The sequence below is a fragment of the Pelobates fuscus genome, chromosome 4 (assembly GCF_036172605.1).
Source record: "Pelobates fuscus isolate aPelFus1 chromosome 4, aPelFus1.pri, whole genome shotgun sequence".
In the NCBI taxonomy this organism is placed as follows: domain Eukaryota; kingdom Metazoa; phylum Chordata; class Amphibia; order Anura; family Pelobatidae; genus Pelobates; species Pelobates fuscus.
Genome location: NC_086320.1, coordinates 261,265,678 through 261,288,337, shown reverse-complemented (window position 1 = coordinate 261,288,337; position 22,660 = coordinate 261,265,678). Strand labels below are relative to the sequence as shown.

At 35.9% G+C, this 22,660-nt stretch overlaps 1 protein-coding gene across 1 annotated transcript in view; it reads right to left on the bottom strand.

Annotated features, from left to right (window-relative positions):
• The window catches only part of BMPER (BMP binding endothelial regulator), a 198,776-nt gene extending 176,887 nt beyond the window's left edge, over positions 1 to 21,889 (bottom strand). Inside the window, exons 1-2 of the mRNA XM_063452077.1 lie at positions 21,318 to 21,889; positions 19,322 to 19,407 (exon numbers count right to left, since the gene is read on the bottom strand). Coding sequence (XP_063308147.1) covers positions 19,322 to 19,407; positions 21,318 to 21,450 — 219 coding nt within the window. The 5' untranslated portion in view covers positions 21,451 to 21,889. The remainder of the gene's footprint in view (positions 1 to 19,321; positions 19,408 to 21,317) is intronic.
• Between the last annotated feature and the right edge of the window lie 771 nt (positions 21,890 to 22,660).

The window sequence follows — 22,660 nt, the reverse complement described above, 5'->3', positions numbered from 1 at the left end:
GATAACATTTTATTAACATGTTTTTTTTTCTTTTTTCCAAAGCTAAGATTTCCAATTCAAATTCATATAATTTTGTTTTCATATGTTGTATTTTTAGAATAAAAAATAAGCACCAAAACCACTTCAACTTAAGCAGTTATTGTAATTCATTGCATTGTTCTATACATATGTATATTGATGGACATGTATATGAATGGACATATAAATATATATATATATACAGATATACAGTTGCAAGAAAAAGTATGTGAACCCTTTGCAATGATATGGATTTCTGCACCAATTGGTCATAAAATGTGATCTGATCATCATCTAAGTCACAACAATAGACAATCACAGTCTGCTTAAACTAATAACACACAAAGAATGAAATGTTGCCATGTGTTTATTGAACACACCATGTAAACATTCACAGTGCAGGTGGAAAAAGTATGTGAACCCCTAGACTAATGACATCTCCAAGAGCTAATTGGAGTGAGATGTCAGCCAACTGGAGTCCAATCAATGAGATGAGATTGGAGGTGTTGGTTACAGCTGCTCTGCCCTATAAAAAACACACACCAGTTCTGGGTTTGCTTTTCACAAGAAGCAGTGCCTGATGTGAATGATGCCTCGCACAAAAGAGCTCTCAGAAGATCTACAATTAAGAATAGTTGACTTGCATAAAGCTGGAAAGGGTTATAAAAGTATCTCCAAAAGCCTTGCTGTTCATCAGTCCACGGTAAGACAAATTGTCTATAAATGGAGAAAGTTCAGCACTGCTGCTACTCTCCCTAGAAGTGGCCGTCCTGTAAAGATGACTGCAAGAGCACAGCTCAAACTGCTCAATGAGGTGAAGAAGAATCCTACAGTGTCAGCTAAAGACTTACAAAAGTCACTGGCAAATGCTAACATTCTGTTAGCAAATCTACAATACGTAAAACACTAAACAAGAATGGATTTCATGGGAGGATACCACAGAGGAAGCCACTGCTGTCCAAACAAAACATTGCTGCACATTGTTTGCACAAGAGCACCTGGATGTTCCACAGCAGTACTGGCAAAATATTCTGTGAACAGATGAAACCAAAGTTGAGTTGTTTGGAAGAAACACACAACACTATGTGTGGCGAAAAAGAGGCACAGCACACCAACATCAAAACCTCATCCCAACTGTGAAGTATGGTGGTGGGGGCATCATGGTTTGGGGCTGCTTTACTGCATCAGGGCCTGGACGGATTGCTATCATCAAAGGAAAAATGAATCATCAAGACATTTTGCAGGAGAACTTAAGGCCATCTGTCTACCAGCTGAAGCTCAACAGAAGATAGGTGTTGCAACAGGACAATGACCCAAAGCATAGAAGTAAACCAACAACAGAATGGCTTAAACAGAAGTGGCCCAGTTAGAGTCCTGACCTCAACCCGATTGAGATGCTGTGGCAGGACCTCAAGAAAGCGATTCACACCAGACATCCCAAGAATATTGCTGAACTGAAACAGTTCAAGAATTACTCCTGACCGTTGGGCACGTCTGATCTGCAACTACATTAAATCCAAGGGTTCACATACTTTTTCCACCTGCACTGTGATGTTTACATGGTGTGTTCAATAAAAACATGGCAACATTTCATTCTTTGTTTGTTATTAGTTTAAGCAGACTGCGATTGTCTATTGTTGTGACTTAGATGATGATCAGATCACATTTTATGACCAATTGGTGCAGAAATCCATATCATTCCAAAGGGTTCACATACTTTTTCTTGCAACTGTATATATATATATATATAATGTGTGAAATATACAGTATGTCATTATTTAGTAATGTTATACTTTTTTCCTAATATTTATTATTTCCATGCATGTTGTAAAGCCTTCAGGTGTCTTTGGAGTAGATTCACTAATTATTTACTTCTACTATCCTTTATAAAGTTTTCTGTGACCATAATGGTTCTTCCAGCATTTGATTGGTCACTGCCTAGCACTAACAATAAAGGTTCTACTGGGCATAACTGGGTGCATTAGCTTTCTGTGGCAGCTCAATGAGAAGTATTTGCAAGGCAGGTGCTCTGAGCAGTTGCTTGTCTTTTACATTTAACTCAACCAGGAAGTAAAAGGACCAGCTATCTGATTGACAGCCAGAGGGGTGTAACAATATTTTACTGTAACAATGTTACCAGTTATGCCTTTAATAAGCCACTGTAATTTTCCGTACATGCAGTTATTTTTGGTGAATGTATTTTACCAATATTTTATGTACATATGGCTAATTCAGTTAAATGCAACAAATATTTTATTTACTCACCCCCCTTGTCACTATTTCTGTTCCTTGGACTCAAACCAAGCTAATAGAACATACAGAGAAACTCAATTTCCACTAAGCACAAACCCACATTTGTTACTTCTAATTTATAAGTATCTTTTATATGATCTTAGAATATCTGTTTAGTGTTAATATATCCTATAGTATAGTAATAAATAGTATATATAATAATGTATATGATACATTTTTAAATGTGTATAGATATATGTATGTATATGCCTTTGTAAATAAAATTATTGCATAATGTTCTACATCAAATATCATACACAAAAACATCATGTAGTCACCTAAAAAAGTGATGGCTCGTGGCCTATTCACTCATCTAGTAGCTTGCTCTATACAAAAGTGTTTCTCTTTGTTCATATGAAATTACTGACCTGATGAGAACTATGCAAGGTGTTTGTGCAACTCCGGTAAAAAAAAATAATTAAAAAATCTGCTAAAGTATCCTGAATTCCAGCCATGTATGCTAATACTAATGCATTTTCCTCACAGGACATGCAAAGGAGCACCCCAAACAAACATGTATTTTTGTGCACCTTTGCACGCATGCACATTTGTGGCTTTCCAATGCTCCTAAATTAGCTATCGTAGAACTTATTGAGGAAGGGAGAAGGCAAGCACACTCTAACGTAGCACACCTACCACTTCCATAAGTTCTGTGGAGCTTTTACTTCTACTACCTCTGTTTCAATGACACCCAGGGAGGTATTTCTACCCCAATTCTAAAAATGTTGATTTATTTTATAGAATGTAAAAAAAAAATGTCAGACTCCAGACACATAAAGCATTTACTCAACCTCCTTTAAGATTGTAAAGATTTATCTAGTAAATTATATTTAACTACATTTGTAATGGAATTTGTATGATTTCGATTTTCGATTTCAAAGTATAACGTTTTCGCATTTACAGTCAATCCAAAAGACTACCAATCCATGCCTCACCTAAAATTTAGTATTTCGCTTAATAAAGCAATATATAATTCTGATGTAAAATTAAAGTCCAATTTATAATTCAGAAACAAAAGTCAGAGAGATTTTCAGGTCAGCTGAAACAAAACACAAATCATTCTCAAGGTCAAAGTCATAATCCTTTTTTAAAGCCAAGAGCTAGGAAACAAACAATCAAATACAAGTCTACAAAAAACTAATACATATACAAACAAATTGCAAATTACAGTTCACTGTTCACATTTAAATTACACTGAGGATTCTCAAAATAGCTAAAAATAATAAAAACAAAAAAATTGAGCATTTTGAACCCGTATCCATGTCCCTGCAGATGTCTTGTCTTACATTTACATCTGTTGCAAAGGTCCGTCACAAACTTATCTAGTAATACAAGCTGAAAAAGACTCAAGTTCAAGTTTTTACTAATTTCTGTAGCTGATCCAAAAGAAAATGACAAAATCAAGTTACAACAGTTATTACATTTGCCACAAAATGGGAATATAATTTCTTGAATTCACAGCGCCAGTCAAGATTTCTCCTTGGCTCAACAAGCTGGTACTAACTATTATACCTAAGATTTCCAAAAATGACCAAGATGCCATCTAAAAATCTGTAGAGACCCTAAAAAAACAAATTCTTTATGCAGAGGATTTCACATTTTTGTTATTTCTGTAAAGATATGTTTCTTTCGCCATATGTGAAATTTCCTTGCTCCTTAACCATTCAACCATTTTTTAAATATGGGCAATTTTTTTTTTCAGAAACATAGCTTGTATAGCCAAAATCATGTCCGAAACCATAGATAAAATGCTAAGTGAATAGTGAATTATAGACAACTCTATGGTACATCATCACACATACAAAGATGATAACATGAGTGTTTTATAATACAGTCTTCATTTGATCTAAAATTATTTCTTTTTGTAAACTGACCACTGTGCCTCAGAAGAAGGTATTTTGGTAGCATCCAGTTACTCCGAGAAGTTCTCTGGTTAGCTGCAATGTATGTTATAGATATTCCTCTAATAAGCTATATGCGTTTTCTTCCTACCATCTCTTATATACAAATGCATTCCCTTGATGTGTATTCACTCACAAAAGATCTAAAACACAAGGTTATGTTAGAAACATAACCACATAAGTGTTTTTATGTTTAGCAGCATTGTACCCACCAATAATGAAAATGAAAACAACTAAAATAAGCTACAGAAGCATGATAAAAAGGTTCTCTTTCTGGCTAAATGAAAAATGATCTCTACAAAGCCATCATTACGTTCTACTTGCCCTGGGTTGACTTACACTCCGCATTGTAATTATGGACAAAAGGTTTTTTTCTACGCCTATCACTTTGAACTGGAGGACACTAATTTCTTTTCACCCCTGTCCATCCATTTGACAGAGTATATTTTTCACCTATAGTTTTGCTGATTTGATGCTGTTCAGAATGTTTAGAGTGAACATGAACGAAAGGAAAGAAACTCCATTCCTAGTTACAACCATATGGACAGTTACTGTGTTTTTTTTTGACACAATGGGAAATGACTATAAAAAGTGTAAAGCTTGTTTTTTTCACATTTGACAGTTTGTACCTACATCACTTTTTGTGTATAACATTGTTATATATTGGTGCCTTAATTTATACCGTTTCTGTAGAGAACCAAAACAAGCCTTTTTGTGTTACTATTAATTCCTGTTGGTTCCTTATAATTTTACCATTCATTAGAGTATACCTGCCAACTTTTCAAATGGGCAATGAGGTGTTGCCAGGGGTAGGACTGTACAGAGAAGCTTTAGGCAACTTATTAATAACAATTTGCAGAACTAATATAAGATCTAGAACAAGTATGTCAAACTCAAAGGCTAGCATGGGCCACATAAGCAAGGTTTAAGTTTAAGTGGCCCGCAAAAAAAAACAAAAAACCTTAAATTTTCGTAGAAACCTAGCTTTGTTTTGAAAAGTACAGTATAAAAAAGAAAAAATCAGCATCCCCCTCTACTAAACCTCAGCCCAACCGTACTAAATCCCAGTACCCCCTCTGTACTAAATCCCAGTCCCCCCCAATGCTAAATCTCATTCCCCCCCTTCTCTACTAAATCCCAGTCCCCCATACTAAATCCCAGTCCCCCCTCTGTACTAAATCCCAGTCCCCCCTATCTACTAAATCCCAGCACCCCCCTCTACTAAACCCCAGTCATTGTTTTAAAAAAACTAACAAAAAAATAAATATTCGCCAACAAGCAGACTCCACTCACATTGCCGCTGCCAGTATGATACTCTGGAGTCCAGCACACACACACACACACTGACAGAAACACACACACACACACATTTCCACATTCTTGCACACACTAACATTTGATTTATTGCTCCCTGCCTTTGGGAGCTGGTGTGGGGCCTCTTCTCTCGGAAGCTCAGTCTTCCTGCTCCTCACTGCTTCCTCACGCGTGGAGTTTAGTAATGCTGGGTGCCGGAATATAACGTCATATTCCGGCACCCGGCATCACTACAGATGGTGCACGGAAGGGAGCAGTGAGGAGCAGGAAGACTGAGCTCCCTCGCTGCCACCAGGGACCTCTCCTCCGGGTAAATTTGAGCAGAGTAGGCACCTGCAATGTAAGGAGAGCAGGTGCCTACTCTGCCTTAGAAATCATGGTAAACTCGTGGCTCGCAGGCTGCAATTATATTCATTGTGGCCCGTGGCCGTGAGTTTGACATGCTTGATCTAGAACATGAACAATGTATCTGATTTACACAGATTGATTCCTAAAGACATTTATTGTAAGTTAAGGAAACATCACTGTGAGTATTATTGCTGTGGAGCTGTTATACACTCATACACACAAACAATATGGAGCTTCTAAAATGAGGGACATTAGGATAGGAAAGAAGGATAGATGGACTTTGGCCCAAAATAGGGACTTTCCCTCTTAAATACTGACATTACAATCACAGAAAAAGATCAATGTGTATTATTACTAGAAAAGCAAATTCACAACTTGAAGAATTTTTATGCATTAAACAAAAAAGAAATAGGTGAAAGGTGCTTAACTTTCTCAGAAAACTCATCAATCTGACTATGGAAGAACAATTTCTTGGAAAGAAAAGGTGCAAAGAAACCAAATGTAATGGTAAAATAAAATGAAATATATTGGTGTAATAGGTGCAAATATAAAGTATGCAGAAAATGCATAAATCAATTTTATATATAACCCATTTGGGGAAGATTTATTAAAATAATCTGAAAACTGTTAATTTTTGGTCCATAATCCATTTTTGTTTGTTCAAGAGCTCTAAATTGTCTAAAAGTGGCATAATTTGTTGTCTTGTTTTGCACCATTATACTGCCATTTGTGATTTTAATGCACTTATTCCAAGTTGATTCTGCATTTGCTTGCTATGCTTTCTGTGGCCTAGTCGTGCCGAAAACCTGCTGCTGTGAAATAGCCTTGTCAGAGTTTACTAATAGTTAATGTAGAAAAATGAAAGACATTTCATTTTCTAAGCAAATGTTGTTTGGAGCAAGTAATCTGTGAATTCTGTTTTGTGTAAAACGTTCATATAAGACTGTCCACAGTTAATCAGAAAATTCCTAGTGAGGCCAGAATTTAACAAGCACAGAACAAGTCCAATGAGTTTTCCCTAAATGCAAATATATTGGTTTACAAAACAAGCACCAAAAGAAAAGTAGCATAGGAAAGAAAGCTAAAACAAATCACTTTATGATGGAAAAAGTAACAGAAAGATTGATAAATCTCTTGTTCCTTTGATTAAGAAAGCTAATATATTTAACCTAAATTGATTTTAAAAATTCTGATTTCCAAACCCATACATGCCAAAATTATAGACCAAACGACTCACACAATGCACGAACATGTTCAATTGATTAATGATTAGAAAGTGCCATTCGTAGCGCCAATAGAGGATGGAATGGAAAAGAGGCTGTTTCAGTGTTACCATAATTGACAAGAGGTCAGCTCAGTCATGAGGGGGAGATCTTCTGTCCAGTCAAGAGATGAAAAACAAAATTAGGTTGATGATTAGTGGACAGCCAATCCCCTAATTTTATTTATAGATCAATGAAAATTGACCTTTAGAGATAGGAGATAGCCTGTGTAAGTGATTCATAATTCATAACACAATTCATAATTATTCATATCCAAATGTATTGTAATGAGAAACGCAAACACACCATCATCAGTATTACATCTTAATCCCAAGAAAAGACTAAGGAAGGGTAGGGGAAGATGTCGAGTTCCCTAGTGTATAATCAACAGTAGTGTCATTATCTCTGAGAGTCTTAACACCTCTTCGTTGACCATGAGGACTGCTGACACCCATGCCACCACTGCCTCCAGTACCACTGCCACTACCACCACTATTCGAAGAATTCAGCATTATGGCAGTGGGAATTGCAATATTTCTAATACATCTGATTCACCATCCAGGAGGTGACTGTTTAATCTCTGCCTTTTCTTGTTGCAATAAATTGTGATGCCATTGCTTCCCCTTCAATGACAGCTTGTTCAAGCATTACAGCCTCTGTGCTTTATGCTGCTCAGAGCATCAGTTGCTGTTGCCTATGTCACCCCCTATTTCTTGTAGCCTCCCCCCACCGCAAAAAGCAACTAAGGGAGAGATCAACAGAGACCTTGTCGGTGCCATCAGAGACAACATTTACTGAAGGGGTAGAGCAGAGTGTCTGGTCTTGGTAGCGGAGAGAAACCTGGTGATAATGATATCACTTTTACCACCACTACTCCAGACATTTGTTTAAGCCTGTCCCAGGAGGAAATTGACTGTGGCACAGAGGAATTAAAGGGGATTTTTTTTGCATCAACTGTGCACTCACCACTTTGTCCATCTCTGTGTGCAGTTGTATTGGCCAATTTAATGGAAACAGTCAGAGCATAATTTTATACCAGTGCCAGAAGAAGATCACCCAGTGATATTATTATTAAAAACACCAGATTCCCTTACTATTACAATTAGTCAACTAGGTTCTAGTGTAGAGACCAGTGTTGCAACAGCTTCCACTGCCACCAATGCAAATCCATATGCACCTTCATAAACAACAAGGCAAAGGGTTGAGGCTAATATATTGTGCCAAAAGCAAAGTTTTGAAGTACTTTGAGATATATATAAATTACTTGACCTTTACTTTTACGGTCTATTATGATGAATCCAAAACCCCTCAATGGCATTGATTTTTCCATAATGTGTTATGTATCCTCTCTGTATATCACTAAATTTAGGACCTTCCTAATACTAATGTGAACAACTGTATCTGCAGAATAAGACCTGAAATATGTTTTAAATTATAGCTGGGATTATAGGAAATATGCAAAATTTGACTAATTGCAATAATTATGTCTTGTCTGGAAAATGCAGAGATTCAAGAGCATTTCTAAGCATGCAATGAATACACACAAGGATCTAGTATTAGGGGAAAAAAATGGATTGTTCTGTTACAGTACGTATCCTCTATTATGGTGAAATTCTGTATATGTGCGTTTCATACATGCAACATAATAAATATTTTACTATAATTCATAGGTCAAATTCATTTTTGGGCACTTGTTGTTTCATGTAACCAGATAGTAAGGACGTGCACACCAGCTTAAAGTTCATCACTGAAAAAATGTGTCATACACTGACTCATAAATTTAAACCGTGAATCATTTTTCAAGAAATATTTTCCACTATCCAATTGTCATGTGCTTAAATTGGCTGTCGACCCTTATAAGGAAATATAAACCATACCTGGATTTCTAAGTAGGAATAACCTCCAAACACAAGTCCAAACTGGACAAGAGCTTACCAAAATGTGTGATGTGGTTTGAAATAATCTTGATAGAGCATTAACAGCTCCAATACGTATATGGGTACTTACTCAAATAGGAGATGCCTCCTGTGACAGTCTATCACTTATTCCAGTGGAGAGGTGTCAAAAATAGGCAAACGTTCTAAACACAGGGACACTAAATGTAAATTACATCTCAAAAGAAAAATCAGGGTAAAAATAACTTATTTAGAAACATTCTTCAATTAATCCATAGCCACAACTTGGTCATTCTTGCCTCAGTTCTGCCATTCAGATTAAATTAGCAAAAATTCCAAATTAGGTAAATAACATTGCAAATTTTAATTCACTTATTGGGTACATTTAGTATATTTAACCCCTTAAGGACCTAACTTCTGGAATAAAGAATGTAAGCTCGATTGAGCAGAGTCCTCTTCAACCTATTGGTCCCGTAAGTTTTTTGTAATTGTCCTATTTATAGTTAAATCCCCCCTCTCATAATATTGTAAAGCGCAACGGAATCTGTTGGCGCTATATAAATGGCAATAATAATAATAATAAAAGGGAATCATGACATGTCACACATGTCATGTGTCCTTAAGGGGATAAAGAGTACCATGAGAATAAAAAAAGATTAGGCAAAATGTCAAGCCCAACAGAAGAAAAAGAAGAACTTGTCACCCCTTTGGGTGGTAATGTGAAAGCATGGTATGTTTATATAACATTTTACAACATGTAAATTGACATAATGGATGTAAATTAAAAAGTGAATCACAACAGATGTACGTCAGAGTAGCCAGCAGTGTTCTTAAAGCCACTATACTTCCCAAGCAAACCCTAGCTGCTTAACTTAGCAGGAGTTTTGTTACCAAATACTGTACTTAATGAGAAATTATTAGTGAAGGCAGGCTTTGCTATAATATGCATACAGATGTGAGTGTGACTACCAGGATTTTTTACATGCAGCTATTGGGAATTGTAGGAAAAGATACTTATAATGTCAGTCATATATGATTGAAGGCGGATGAAAATGGAGAGAATTATAAGCTGTAAAAGCATGACAAATCTTTCACTGCCTTTAAAAAAAGGTATACTTTGTCTTTAGTATAACTTGCAAATCCACTGCACTGCAAAGCAAAAACAAATTTGAACATGAATGCAAATCATAAACACTCACTTTACCTCCTTTCTCATTCTGTTAAGATATGAATATGTCATTCATTGATCCAATCAACAATACCGGGACTGCACATTATGTGAACTACCCTGTCTTGCAAAGCAGACATGTATATGATGTTACCCACTCCCTTCAACTACAAGATATTCATTCATTCACTCAGTGCATTTTAGCTTGCAATTTCCTTTCAAATATAAATATCTGGACTTATTTTTATTTTCGATTGTGACTTATTAGATTATGAAATAATTATTATGGCTAGTTAGTGCTCAGTAAATAAGTCACACACTAGTCTTAAAATAAATACATACAAACATGATTTGGCCTACTGGCTGATATGCTACCACACACAATGGCTTACCTAAAAAAAGATGTTGTTAGTATCCTTAGGAACCCCAAATAGTCACGAGGGAACAAGGAACAAGTGCCTACATTCCCCTTGCCACATGTGTGGAAAGTGAACAACAGTTCAAATGTGGAATATGAATATGGATAGGGTAATAGGATAACACAGCAAATCATATTGGTCTTTTGCTATAATGCAGGATCTCCCTCTGTGCTAAAGTTTAAAATGTAAATGTTAACAAATCATTTCTGTCACAAGGATGTAATTTTGTTTACTGCACAGTGTTTTCTGTTAAGGCTGACTCTGAGTCAACCTTAGGATACCCATTATTTTAGCAAGCTTAAAATATTGTGTGCTTATTTATTGACTTCTCTAGATGTAGGAAAATTGGAGAGAACTTTATTTTACAATGGGGGCTGAGAGTTCTAAGCTAAATACAATACTAACAATGCAGTTAACTGTTCCTCACAACTGTCAGTAGAACCCTCAGATGTTGCCAAATCTGTAATTCTCAAATGGCTGTAAAAAGATCCCTTGACCATTTTTATTCATTCCGTAGATGTACTTTCTTCAGGCAGGGGGCAGCAACACCTTTAGCATAAGAATCACTTGATACAGCTAAAATGTCATTTTTCACATATGGTATCTACATAGATATGTGTATATGTTTCCATACCTTGAATGAACTATAGTTATTTTTAACAGCTGTTGATGTCTTTTTCACCTGAATGACAAAGAGGTTTTAATTTTGCACCTTTACTATCCCAAAAAGATGCTTCAAGAAAAAGAAAGAATAAAAGTTATTTTGCTTATCTGACAGGGTTATTCACAAACGTGAAAACTGTCAGCAATGCAAACTGAATTTTAAATGTAAGGCCCACGTAGCTGTACTGGTACAATTGCTGACTTTGAGGGATTTTCCAGTTCTGGCGTTTTGCCTTAAATTTGAAATTCACTTTTCCAACAATTCTCACTTTAGTGAATAACTGTAAATCCACTGGAAAAAGAGTATTGAAAACTGGAGATCACGCAGAAGGCTGTCACTGAAAATGGTCAATTATCATATTAGGTATTTACTAACATTAACTTGACTGATGGACTTGGTATTGGTGCTTGGTTTGATTGCCTAGAGACATAGACCATGCTGAATTTAGGATTATAAACAATTTGCTAAGCTAACATGAAAAACCACAGAAAAGCCTCAGCCAAAAGTTAAAGTTTTCCCTATTTTTTGATTTAAAAGTAAAGAAATCTTCATGACTACAGGACCTTACATTAGCCTCCCATGTTTGTGTTTTCTAATTTCTCTAAGCCAAAGGGTCACTCCAGGATAGAGTTGACCATCATGTTAATGCATTATACTGGTAAAATAGTGTTAAATAAATTATATATATATATAGACTTTTCTGATATTTGCAGCTTCTGCAGTAAATTCTCAGCATGTCAGTTTGTAGCTGAAATCCTATTATTTTTAAAAGGCTAATTGTGCATAACCCATAAACCTCTGCACAGTCTGTAAATATAAATATAAATATGCAATCACTCATTAAATGCTTTAATAGACCATACTCACAAAATCATCAGCGGCAGTTACAATTTTGCAATATATTGAACAACTGACAAAATGTTATGTCTTGACTTCTAAAGCACTTCAGCTTGCTGAAAAGCTTTATGTGTGAAAAATATATCCTCTTTTTATTTTAATTTTACCAAAAGTGTAGATCTCAATAGAATTTGGCACGTTTATAAATTAACCTTGTTTACACCCCTGTGGCTGTCAATCAGACAACTGCTCATTTTACTTCCTTGTTTGGTTAGCTCAGTGGAGCTAAACTCAAGAGGCAGTAATTGCTCAGAGCACCTGTCTTGTGTAGACTCCTTACTGAACTGCTTTGGGAAGTCTCTAAATGTACAGCTACAGAAGGTCTGGGCTGAGGAAGAAGGAAAGGCTTGCAAAGGCAGCAAACAAGAGAACTTCAGCTTTTGCAAGTTTTTAGAAAATGTATTTTTTTATTTGAGGTATATTTATTAAACAGTGATTTGTTTTTTATTTATTTGGGTGTTTTTTATTTATTTGGGCAATGGAGTGTCCCTTTAAAACAAACAACTTTTTGAAAATATAATGCTTTATAAAATGTGTTGAGTTAGAAATAAAATCTGTTGTGAAAACGTTACACTAGTTACAATAAGACAAGAGATTGCACAATACAGGCAACCAATGTCAATTTATCTTGACTGACTACAAGTCACATCATTTTGTGATGTGTTAATTATAGGCTAACAACCTAAAGCAAAGGCAGCAGCTTTTGATCTTGGTTCACCCAGGCATGCAAATCTTACATTGCTTGCAAGGCTGACAAGGCAACAATCTAATCAATTTTAATCTGATTATACAGTTTATCATTTTCTAAATGTACTGCCAGGTTTAACAAATGTGTTTATTGTACCATAAAATTTAGATAAACGACTACACTAATTAAAACCAAGATCTATATTGTCTGTTTGTTTCTGTATAAACTTCAAGGGTAATACTTCTTAGAAAGCATGTTATCATCAGTAAAGGTTACTTCTAAACTAAGTACCTTTTGTTGTTTATTTTACTTAATGTTTGCTTTTCGTTGCTTTATTGTTACATATTATAATTTGCCTGTTTAATGTGGGGGACCATTCTAGAGTACAATCAGAGTATAATGAACTTAAAGTATTTTTAAAGTGGCACTGTCACTTTGCAAGTTTTGTCTGTTCAATTAATAATTTTTGCCCCTCAATTAACTGTTGTTTTCTATTTGATTTTTTTTTTACATTTTTATTTATACATAAGAAAATGTAGTGACTAGTTTTTTTTTATAGGAACTCATATATTATGGCAGTTATTGGCAATGAGCTGAGTGTAAGCAAAATTATTTTTCAATTGTGAACCAATGTACCCACAATTCATCAGTCAAAAGTGTCCCACAGTCTGGCAAACTGCAGACATCATGAACAGAAAACCCCCCAAAATGGTGGATCCAGGATACAGAGATTCAGAGCAAGGAACAAAATGTAATAAATATAAATAAAGGCAACTAGCAACGGGAGAGTGTAATGATCGAGATACAAGGGACATAAGGAACAGAAAATTAAAAGAAAAAGCATGAAAATCTCTCTTTAACAACTAGTTTAAAATTAGCTTTAAGAACATGTTTCAGCAAATTTTCATTACAGGTGGTCCTCGTTTTGCGGCCAAACTCTTTTACTACGGCTCGCACTTATGACCAGCTCTCTCGCGGGGTGGTAAGTGCGAGCAGTCGTGGGAATTAGAGGGATTCCCTGATCTGCTGCGTTCGTCTATGTTCGGGGACATTTCCCCGAGCATAGACGAACGCAACAGAGCAGGGAATCCCTTAACTCCTCACTTACCGACCTATTCATTCTACAACCGGGTCTTTGGAATGGAGCCCACGGTCGGTAAGTGAGGAGTACCTGTACTAGTTTTTTTTAAAAGCTTGTTACATTTATTACTCCAAGCACCATGGCCACTTCAGTGATTTAAAGTGGTAATTGTGCCTGGAATTTGTGTATGCACTGTTTTCCAGCTGCTGAGTTTAACCCCTATGCTGAAAGACATGTAACTCCACCTGCAGCAGCGTCATTGTGTTGTTATTAGCCAGCCTTGAATATTAACTCATCGGCTGAGAGTGATCAACTGATGCCGTCAGTTCTGCAAAAGCTGTATAAGTGTCACAAGAGCTGAATGGAGCTATCGGGGTTTGCCCTATTAGCAGGAAACGGGCACAGGGTATGCCTCATATCATAACCATTATAGCTGACTGTATCGATTATGATACTTTTAATGAAACGTTATGATTTTTACTTTAATCTGGCTAAGCAGCGAGTCAGATTTTACTGTTATTTAACCAACTGATACCATCCTAGCTTGGCTGTTAGCAGCAGTTAGAGAACATAAATCTCTGACCCAACATTGCTGCTCAGTCAGATGCAAAAATGAATATACATCATTTAAAAAAAACAAAAATACATGAAGTTTCATTAAATGTAATAATAAAAAAAGTGAAATTTTGATGTCATTTCAGGAAGTTTCCCAGTCATTTAAAAGAATTATTTCAGCTATCTACTAAAGTGAGAATTCAAAGGGAATTCAAAATTCATTGTAGATGTAAGACCAAAGTAACTAAATGGACATCATAGGTGACTTAGAGAATTTTTACCAGTTCAGCTATTTTAAACCGAAAATTTGAAAATCAATTTGAATTAACCAGAATTCTCCCTTTAGTGAATAACCCTGTATGTGTAAAAGTGGAATGTCTTTATTACTTTGCATACCAAATAAGAGTAGTCCATAAAATCCCACTGTTAAATACACCTAGATTTATATAAAATGTTTCTATGTACATTTTACATTTTTTTTTTTTTCCATTTTCATAAATGTTATGCTGGAGATTCTCTCTTTGTTTTAGTGAGCATATGTATCAAAATTCCTCAGCAAGATTACGAGGTGTGAAACCTATAAAAACAATGAAAGCTCACAGGAAGGCTTGTGTACACATTGAGGTTAATAGCACATGAGCTAGCAAGATTAAACATATCAAGAACACATACCCATCAACTAAGCAATAATCCAACCTCTTCCATAATTCTAATTGCATGCTATCATACAATACCAGAAAAGATCATTAGGGGAGATGTATCAATTTGTAAAAGTGGTGCAAAAATATTGTAAAATTATGTAATCACCAGTGGAATGTACCTGGTGATATCATTGGTTTCTGCTGTGATTGTCCTACTTTTCAAGCTTTCCCTAACTTTTCATATGACAAGACTTCACCCAATAACCACCAAAAGTCTGTGAGAATATTACATTCAATATAATTTCCAGTTTGTAAATATAGCCTAGTTTATTCCTCATAGGGTTTAATTATGCTCCTTCAATGGTCTGAACCCATTACCCTTATGGCCAATGCTAAGCTACAACCACAAAAACACTAACATTGGACTCCACTATTCATAGCCTAGGACCTCCTTAATCCTACTCATCTTATACTTAGAAGCTGTACATGCAAGATATCTCATCATCTTTTATTCCTTTAAGCCAAATTCTATCTTAACTTGTTAATTACTTACATGTTTTATTTCTCCAATTGTACAAGGCTGGAGAATAAAAAAAATAATAATAATAATTACACTAAATTACTAAATTGCTCGTCCACTATGAATAATAAATGATAAATACAATTGTATTGATCTCTCTTGCGAACCATTTAAAATAAACTAGCACAGAGTCTGATAGGAGGGTATGTAAGGTTAATTTTACGCTGAAGGCACGGGAAGATAGTGAACTCTTTGAGCCTATTTCCCTGTTTACTAAATGGTCTATTCCCTAGGGGTCAAGTTGTACTCCCATTGGAACCATCTTGTACAATGTGGCCATGAAATAACCGAGTCAAGAAAAAGCTCCAATTTGGAAGGTTACTAAAGACAAGATGATTGTGAAGACACCTTCTATGATACACTTACACTCCTCAGCTTGGTTAAATGCTGGAAAAATAGCATGTACACATTTTACCAAGTTCAAGTGTGTAGTCATTTTATCTAAACATAGCTAACATTAACATGAACCTACCATTATTATTTACGTGAATATCCAGGTCAGTTGCTTTTCATTGTCTGACTTAAACAACTAAATACTTAGAGAGAATGCTGGTAACACTGGTTCTCCACCAACCACATCTAAACTAGTGGAATTACAGACAGAGCTCTCCCCCATTGCCCACATAATGAACAGGGGGGGGAAGCAAAGTGATGTTCCTCCTACCTCACTCTGCATGGCCATGCACAATAGTCTCCTGCCTTCCCTCATTATGTGTGCTAGTTGAAGGGTAATAATATAACCAAGCACCGGGTCCCACAGATGTCACCAGAACCTTTATCCATTACATGGAATAGGGTCACTTATTCGGTGTGGAAGTCTGAGGTTCCCTGTAAACAGCGAGATAAACAATATCTCCATATTTAGGTAATTAGGAATTAATTGAAAATCTAAATTTCCAATGCAATCAAAAGATATCATGAGATGTAAAGGGAGTACTTTGTCTCATGAGTTGACAAAAGTGGACAAAACGTGTAGCTTTCTTAGTCAACTTTTGTAGAAGATGAAACATTGTACACATTATTATTATTATTATTATTATTATTACTGCCATTTATAACGTGCCAACACATTACACAGTGCTGTACAATTAGGAAAAAGACAACACTATTAGAACAGACTGATACAACAGGGAGAGGGCCCTGCCCGTGAGCTTACAATCTCATAAGGTTTGGTCAATAAAGGATCCTAAGATGTCATTGGATCATTCATAGACCTCAGAGATGTACTCTCATACATGTGTGAGAGAATAGCAGTGACACGACTACTGGCAAATAAAACATCAGGCACTGAAGAAAGTGCTCACAGGAGAGAGCTTCAGCTGCCCCTTCCTTCAACTGCCCCCATGTCCATCACACACAGTGTGGGGATATCCCCATCAGAGGTTTTGCCAAGCATGCAAAGACTCCTGAAGGTGACAGAGCCACCTTAACTGGCAATAACTATTAAGAAGAATATTGTGGATGGTTCAGATCAGCTATATTTAATATAGTATAAAGCACGAATAGGCAAACAACTCGAAACATTTTTGTTAAGGTGACTTACAGAGGAGTTGTGTCAAGTTCAACATTTTACAGTGATGTTTTGTTTCCAAATAATTTTATTTATCATTCCTAGAGTTGTATTGGCATAAAGTGATTTATATTGTGTTTTGTTATTTTTATTTATTTATGTATGTATGAATGTATAATACTGCCATCTCAGTCACTAGAAGAGTCATTCTAGAGAGGCACATTCATCTTAAACATTCTTTCATAAACACCAACACAAAGCTATATTGTAACAATGTATTTTTAACTGCAATGCTGGGTGCTAAAAAAAAGTGTGTGTGTGTGTGTGTGTGTGTTTCTCTCTGTGGTGTTTATTTACTAACTTCCACTAATTATTTAGCTCTGCTGTAGTTATTAAAGCCTAAAATGCACAATTTAACATTCAACTCGCTGTGATTCAGTGTTCAGTGAATAAATCCCTCTGTGTGTGTATACACACTACTGCAATGCTGTTTGAAGCCTGAAGTCTGTATTCCCCCATTACATCCCTCCTTTCATCTGCCTTGCTTTTAAGCAAGGTTCAAAGTGGTAAAGGTCTCCTATCATAAGTGGCCATGTCTGCTAGCACAATGCCCCTAATGCAAGAAACAAAGTACACAGTGTCCAAAGAAATCTTTCAGTTCAAACCCATTGACATACCTTGCTAGGTTTCTTATCATAACAGCTTTATTTAACATGATGCAATTATTTCTGAAAAGCACCTTGATGCATTCTTTCAATAAAGAGGAAATTCAAATGTCTTAGTCAATGTGTATAAATATCAATGTCAATGTGTGTGTGTGTGTGTATATATATATATATTCACAAAAGTCCCTTGCACTCACCCTTCAAGAATTCCAAACCAGTAAAAAATAAACTAGAGATTTAGACATTTTAAATGAAAATTGACTGAAATACATTTCCTTGTAACAGTGGATTTAAGTATTTGTTCCACTGCAGTATTGGATGAGGAGATATACTGAAACGGTTAATGTACTGCAAGGGTTACAGTACATTATAAAAATTGTGCTTTGTACTATGGAAAACAAAAATGTAAAAAACAGCATTCAATATATTCTATATATATTCTATATTTGACAGTTGAATCAAGCATTGCATGTTTAGTTGTATACTTGCTGATAAAATAATGAGTAGTTCATAGTAAGCATTTTTTTTTTTTTTTACAAAAATGTATTTGTTATTTACATCTATGGACTTTTTGAGAGAAAAACTGTCTATTCTCTATCATTCAACAAAGGTTAAATAAAAGGCATTACATTTAGTTATATAAAGTTGCATTAGTTAAATAAAGTTTTCCAAACTGCATATATGGCTTGATACAACACACAAAAAGAAATATAGGCTTGATAATATGGATGAAAACAAACTGTAATGGGGAATACAAATCAGTATGATGAGGTTTAAGACAGCTTGCCAGTCACAGCATATATTATTACATTTACTGCTGTAATCCAGTTAGCTAGTCATAATTCAGTTTACATTATAGATTCATAATAATAAGATCATATTGTATAGAACAGGTCAATAAAAAAACTATTAGATTTCCTAACTAAGGCACATTATCTAACTGGTCTACCTTAATTTCCAATGATATTATTGAATGCAAAAAGTGACTAGCTCACTAGCATATAGCAAAAACATAAAGTGACTGCAAATGTGAGGTCAAATAGAGAAGGGTTAATAGGACCTTGGTTTAAATGTTATTAAATAGTTATTATTGTTAATAAAAGTGCAAGTTACCATATAAAATTGACTAAAATAGTTTCTATTATTGGTTTTTAGAAGTTGCAATCAAGGAGATGCTGGTCTAAGTCATTACTTGCTTGCACTGCTAATTCGGTACCAAACAAACAGCTAATGTAAATTGCTTTCTCTCTGCTTTACTTGTGATGGATTACACAGGATTTAGAAAATGCATTAACTCTTTATTTCTAAAGACAATGATCTTTCCTGTTCGTGCTGTGAGTCACTAACATTCAGCTACACAGCATACCATATAACAGTCTATATTGCAGACAGGATTTTGACTTTTAAAAGCTTCAAAACTCACCACACAGTAGCAAGAGATACAGGGGTTGTCGGTGATGGATGGAATGGTTAAGGCTTCTCCTTCATTTTCACATTTTGCAACTGACCCTTAAAGAAAAGGGAAATAAAAATAAATGCAATACATTAACTCTTGACACAAATAAAAACACAAAAACTTAAAACTGCACCGAGTTTTATTTTAGTATAATTAGTGCTATTATTTATGTGCCATGACTGACAGATATAAAAATGACAGATTGGCTGACACTAAGATCAGATTTTATAGCATCTGAGATAAAAGTTCAAGTGAAAGCCAAACTAGATTGACAGACGTTTATGCTTCACTACTGGTCTTCTACTGCACATAAATCTTAATTAACCCATTAAAGCCTTTAAAGTGTTAAAGCATCGAACAATGCACAAAGCTTTAGTGAATAAGGACTACAAGACAAAATAGAAACATATATCACTGTGTTTATATATGTATATTCCCCATGTAAACGTGATATCATTTGTTAACTCTCTGTAGTTTTTGAAATGCTAAAGTGTAAAGGGTTAATTATCTGCACTCCATTAAAAAGAGTGCAATGTGAACATGCAGATAATATGAACCTTCTATGTTATGATAATCTTTGTATTAGCAAACTGTCTTAAGGTGATGAGTTAAACAGGCAGAATATAGAAAACACGTTTTAACAGAATGTGCACCAAGCATCTGGTGATTTGAGACATCTTAATAACTGTGCCAAGTTGACTGATCTACGGTAGCTTTCAATTACTTGGGAAAACACATCCTGTCAACTAAACGTAGAAGAAAAAAAAAGTTTGGTTCTCTCTCGTTGTTACATGTTGTCCTGAGTTGAGATGTGTTTATTTAGAAAAAGTCTTGACAGCAGGTAGGTTATTTGTGAGCTCATGTCGTTCACACATTTGATGATCGATCACATTTTATCATCCCATAAAGAGACAATTTTTCATAAAATGTGAAGGAGCATTGATGTACCCCCATCACAACCTCTTAACCCCTCCATGATCATTTTAAGATTATCTCACATCACATCACACTTCTTTTTTCTTTTTTTTTTGGAAATTCAACACTTCTACAGCGTTTTACTTGAGATGAATTTAAAGATTTTTCTGCATGCACCAGGTGTCACTGAGGTATGCCCTTCAAAAATATCTTGGGTCCTTACCTGCCTACAAACATGTAATTATATCCAGCAGTCAAACTGTTCTCTCTAGATTTCATATTTTCCTTCAATTAAGTACAGTCATATGGGTGAGATGTGCTTTGTAGATCTACAGTGGTGAGCTGTTGGGTCTTGGTTAAAAAGCACCTGCCTTATGTATGTAAAGCTTTACGAGAATACAGTAATGCCAATCACAGAGCTGTAAGTGGGATTATGCACAAACATTTAATAACCGCAATAACTAATCACTTGAAACATGATCCCAGCTGCTCATAGAGGCAACGGTAGAAATACTATGGTATTACATATGAACTCTTGCTATTAAAAACAATAAAATGTTCTTATAATCATCTGTTTCATATTAATTATGTTTTATTTTGCATCATAATTATGTTTTATATTACAAATAGCTATGACAGCTCCATAGAAATTATGTGATTGCAAATGCAGCCACGTGTATTTAGTACACAGGAAGCAAAAAAATAAATAAAAAAAAATACACCTAAGTGACTATCCACATGTGGGAAGTGTGTCTTGCATACTGTATACACATATATAAATAATGCACTATGCAGCATGTATATGTACAATAGATAATATAAAATATATATAAATATTATATATATAAAATGGAATAATAAAATAATAATAAAAACTATATATATATATATATATATATATATATATATATATATATATATATATATAGTTTTTATTATTTTTTTTTTCTATTTGCTTTTATGCTATTGATTTACATGAACACACATTGTAATTTAAAGGACACATTTACAAACAAAATATGGGCCAAGTAACAGGCATAGACTTTACCTGTCAAGAATGAGGATCCAAGGGACATTTGAAAAAAAGCGCTGAGTACAAGCATCCAAGCAATAAATGCAATAATCCCAGGAGATGTGACACCCATTGGCGAGGACTTGCTGGTGTAAAGACAGGGGTACATGTTCCCAATAGGAGAAGCAGGGTCTGGTGTAGCACGATGATCCAAGCGAGTCACCCAGGGTGTCCTCTGTGTAGCGTGTTACAGTGTATCACAGACTGTATCACTGACTGTATCACACAGTAACTGCTGGCTGGACTGAGGACAGGGGGTGATAAGAGGAGGGTCCCTCTGCTGGTGCTGCTGTTGGATAGACTGCTCCTGCTACTATTACTCTTTTGGATGGCTTCCGTTTCCTTTATTTTCTCCCCTAGCACCCCTCCTCCTATGTGTGTGTTTTTTCCCAACACACCAGCGTGCCTGAGTGCAGGCTGCCGAGTCTGATAGCAGTGTGGCAGCATGGGCCGCCTGCCCTGATCCTATCATGATCACTCATCAGAGGTGGGAGGTCACAGACCTCGGAGACAAAGAGCTGACCCAGGTCTGCACCTCATCTCAGCGCAGCGCCCATTTACTTCTATGGAGCCTGACTGCAGGGAGCCAGGGGGGCCTCCGAACTGGAACAACGCACAGAGGGGACAAAGCAACGCGAGGGGGCTTTCTGTCTACAGCCTGGCTGGAGAGCCCCTAAACACAAACTGTGCTTTGGGCTCCAGGCACTTCAGCATCTATGGAAAACTCCCATCCAGGTGCCTGGCTTTACCATGCTTCGCTTTACATAGCATTGCATTCTCCTACTGCACTGCATGTATATAACATGGGTACACCTACCTACTATAACTACTCACCTGTCACATCATTTAACCCTCTCACTGCCATTCCCAAATATCACGGTCTGTTTTATTATCTGTTATATTTCTGTCTGTCTCTGGATACATGTTATCATCTATCTTGATCCTGATCTGAAGATCGTTATCATGCTGCAAGATATAGGCATGCATTCTACAAATTCAACAAATCTGTCTGTCTGCCCATCCGTCCATCATTGTACATTCAATCTCAATCTATCATTATCATTTAGTGTATTTTTGAGCCTCACCAATTCCTGGTTGTTGTCTTCCCAATCCCATCCCTCCTCCCCCATCATGTAAATAACTTTCCCTGATCTCTCATTCTTTACTCGGCATTAGCACACAGCAGCCTCCAGCAGCAGCAGGCAGACAGACAGACAGCGCAGTCAGTTCCCCAGCAGCGGGTGGTTGGTGGAGTCTCGTCTTAATCCTTGCAGCTATTATGCTGGGATTGTGCATTCTATAAACCGTGGCATGCCAGA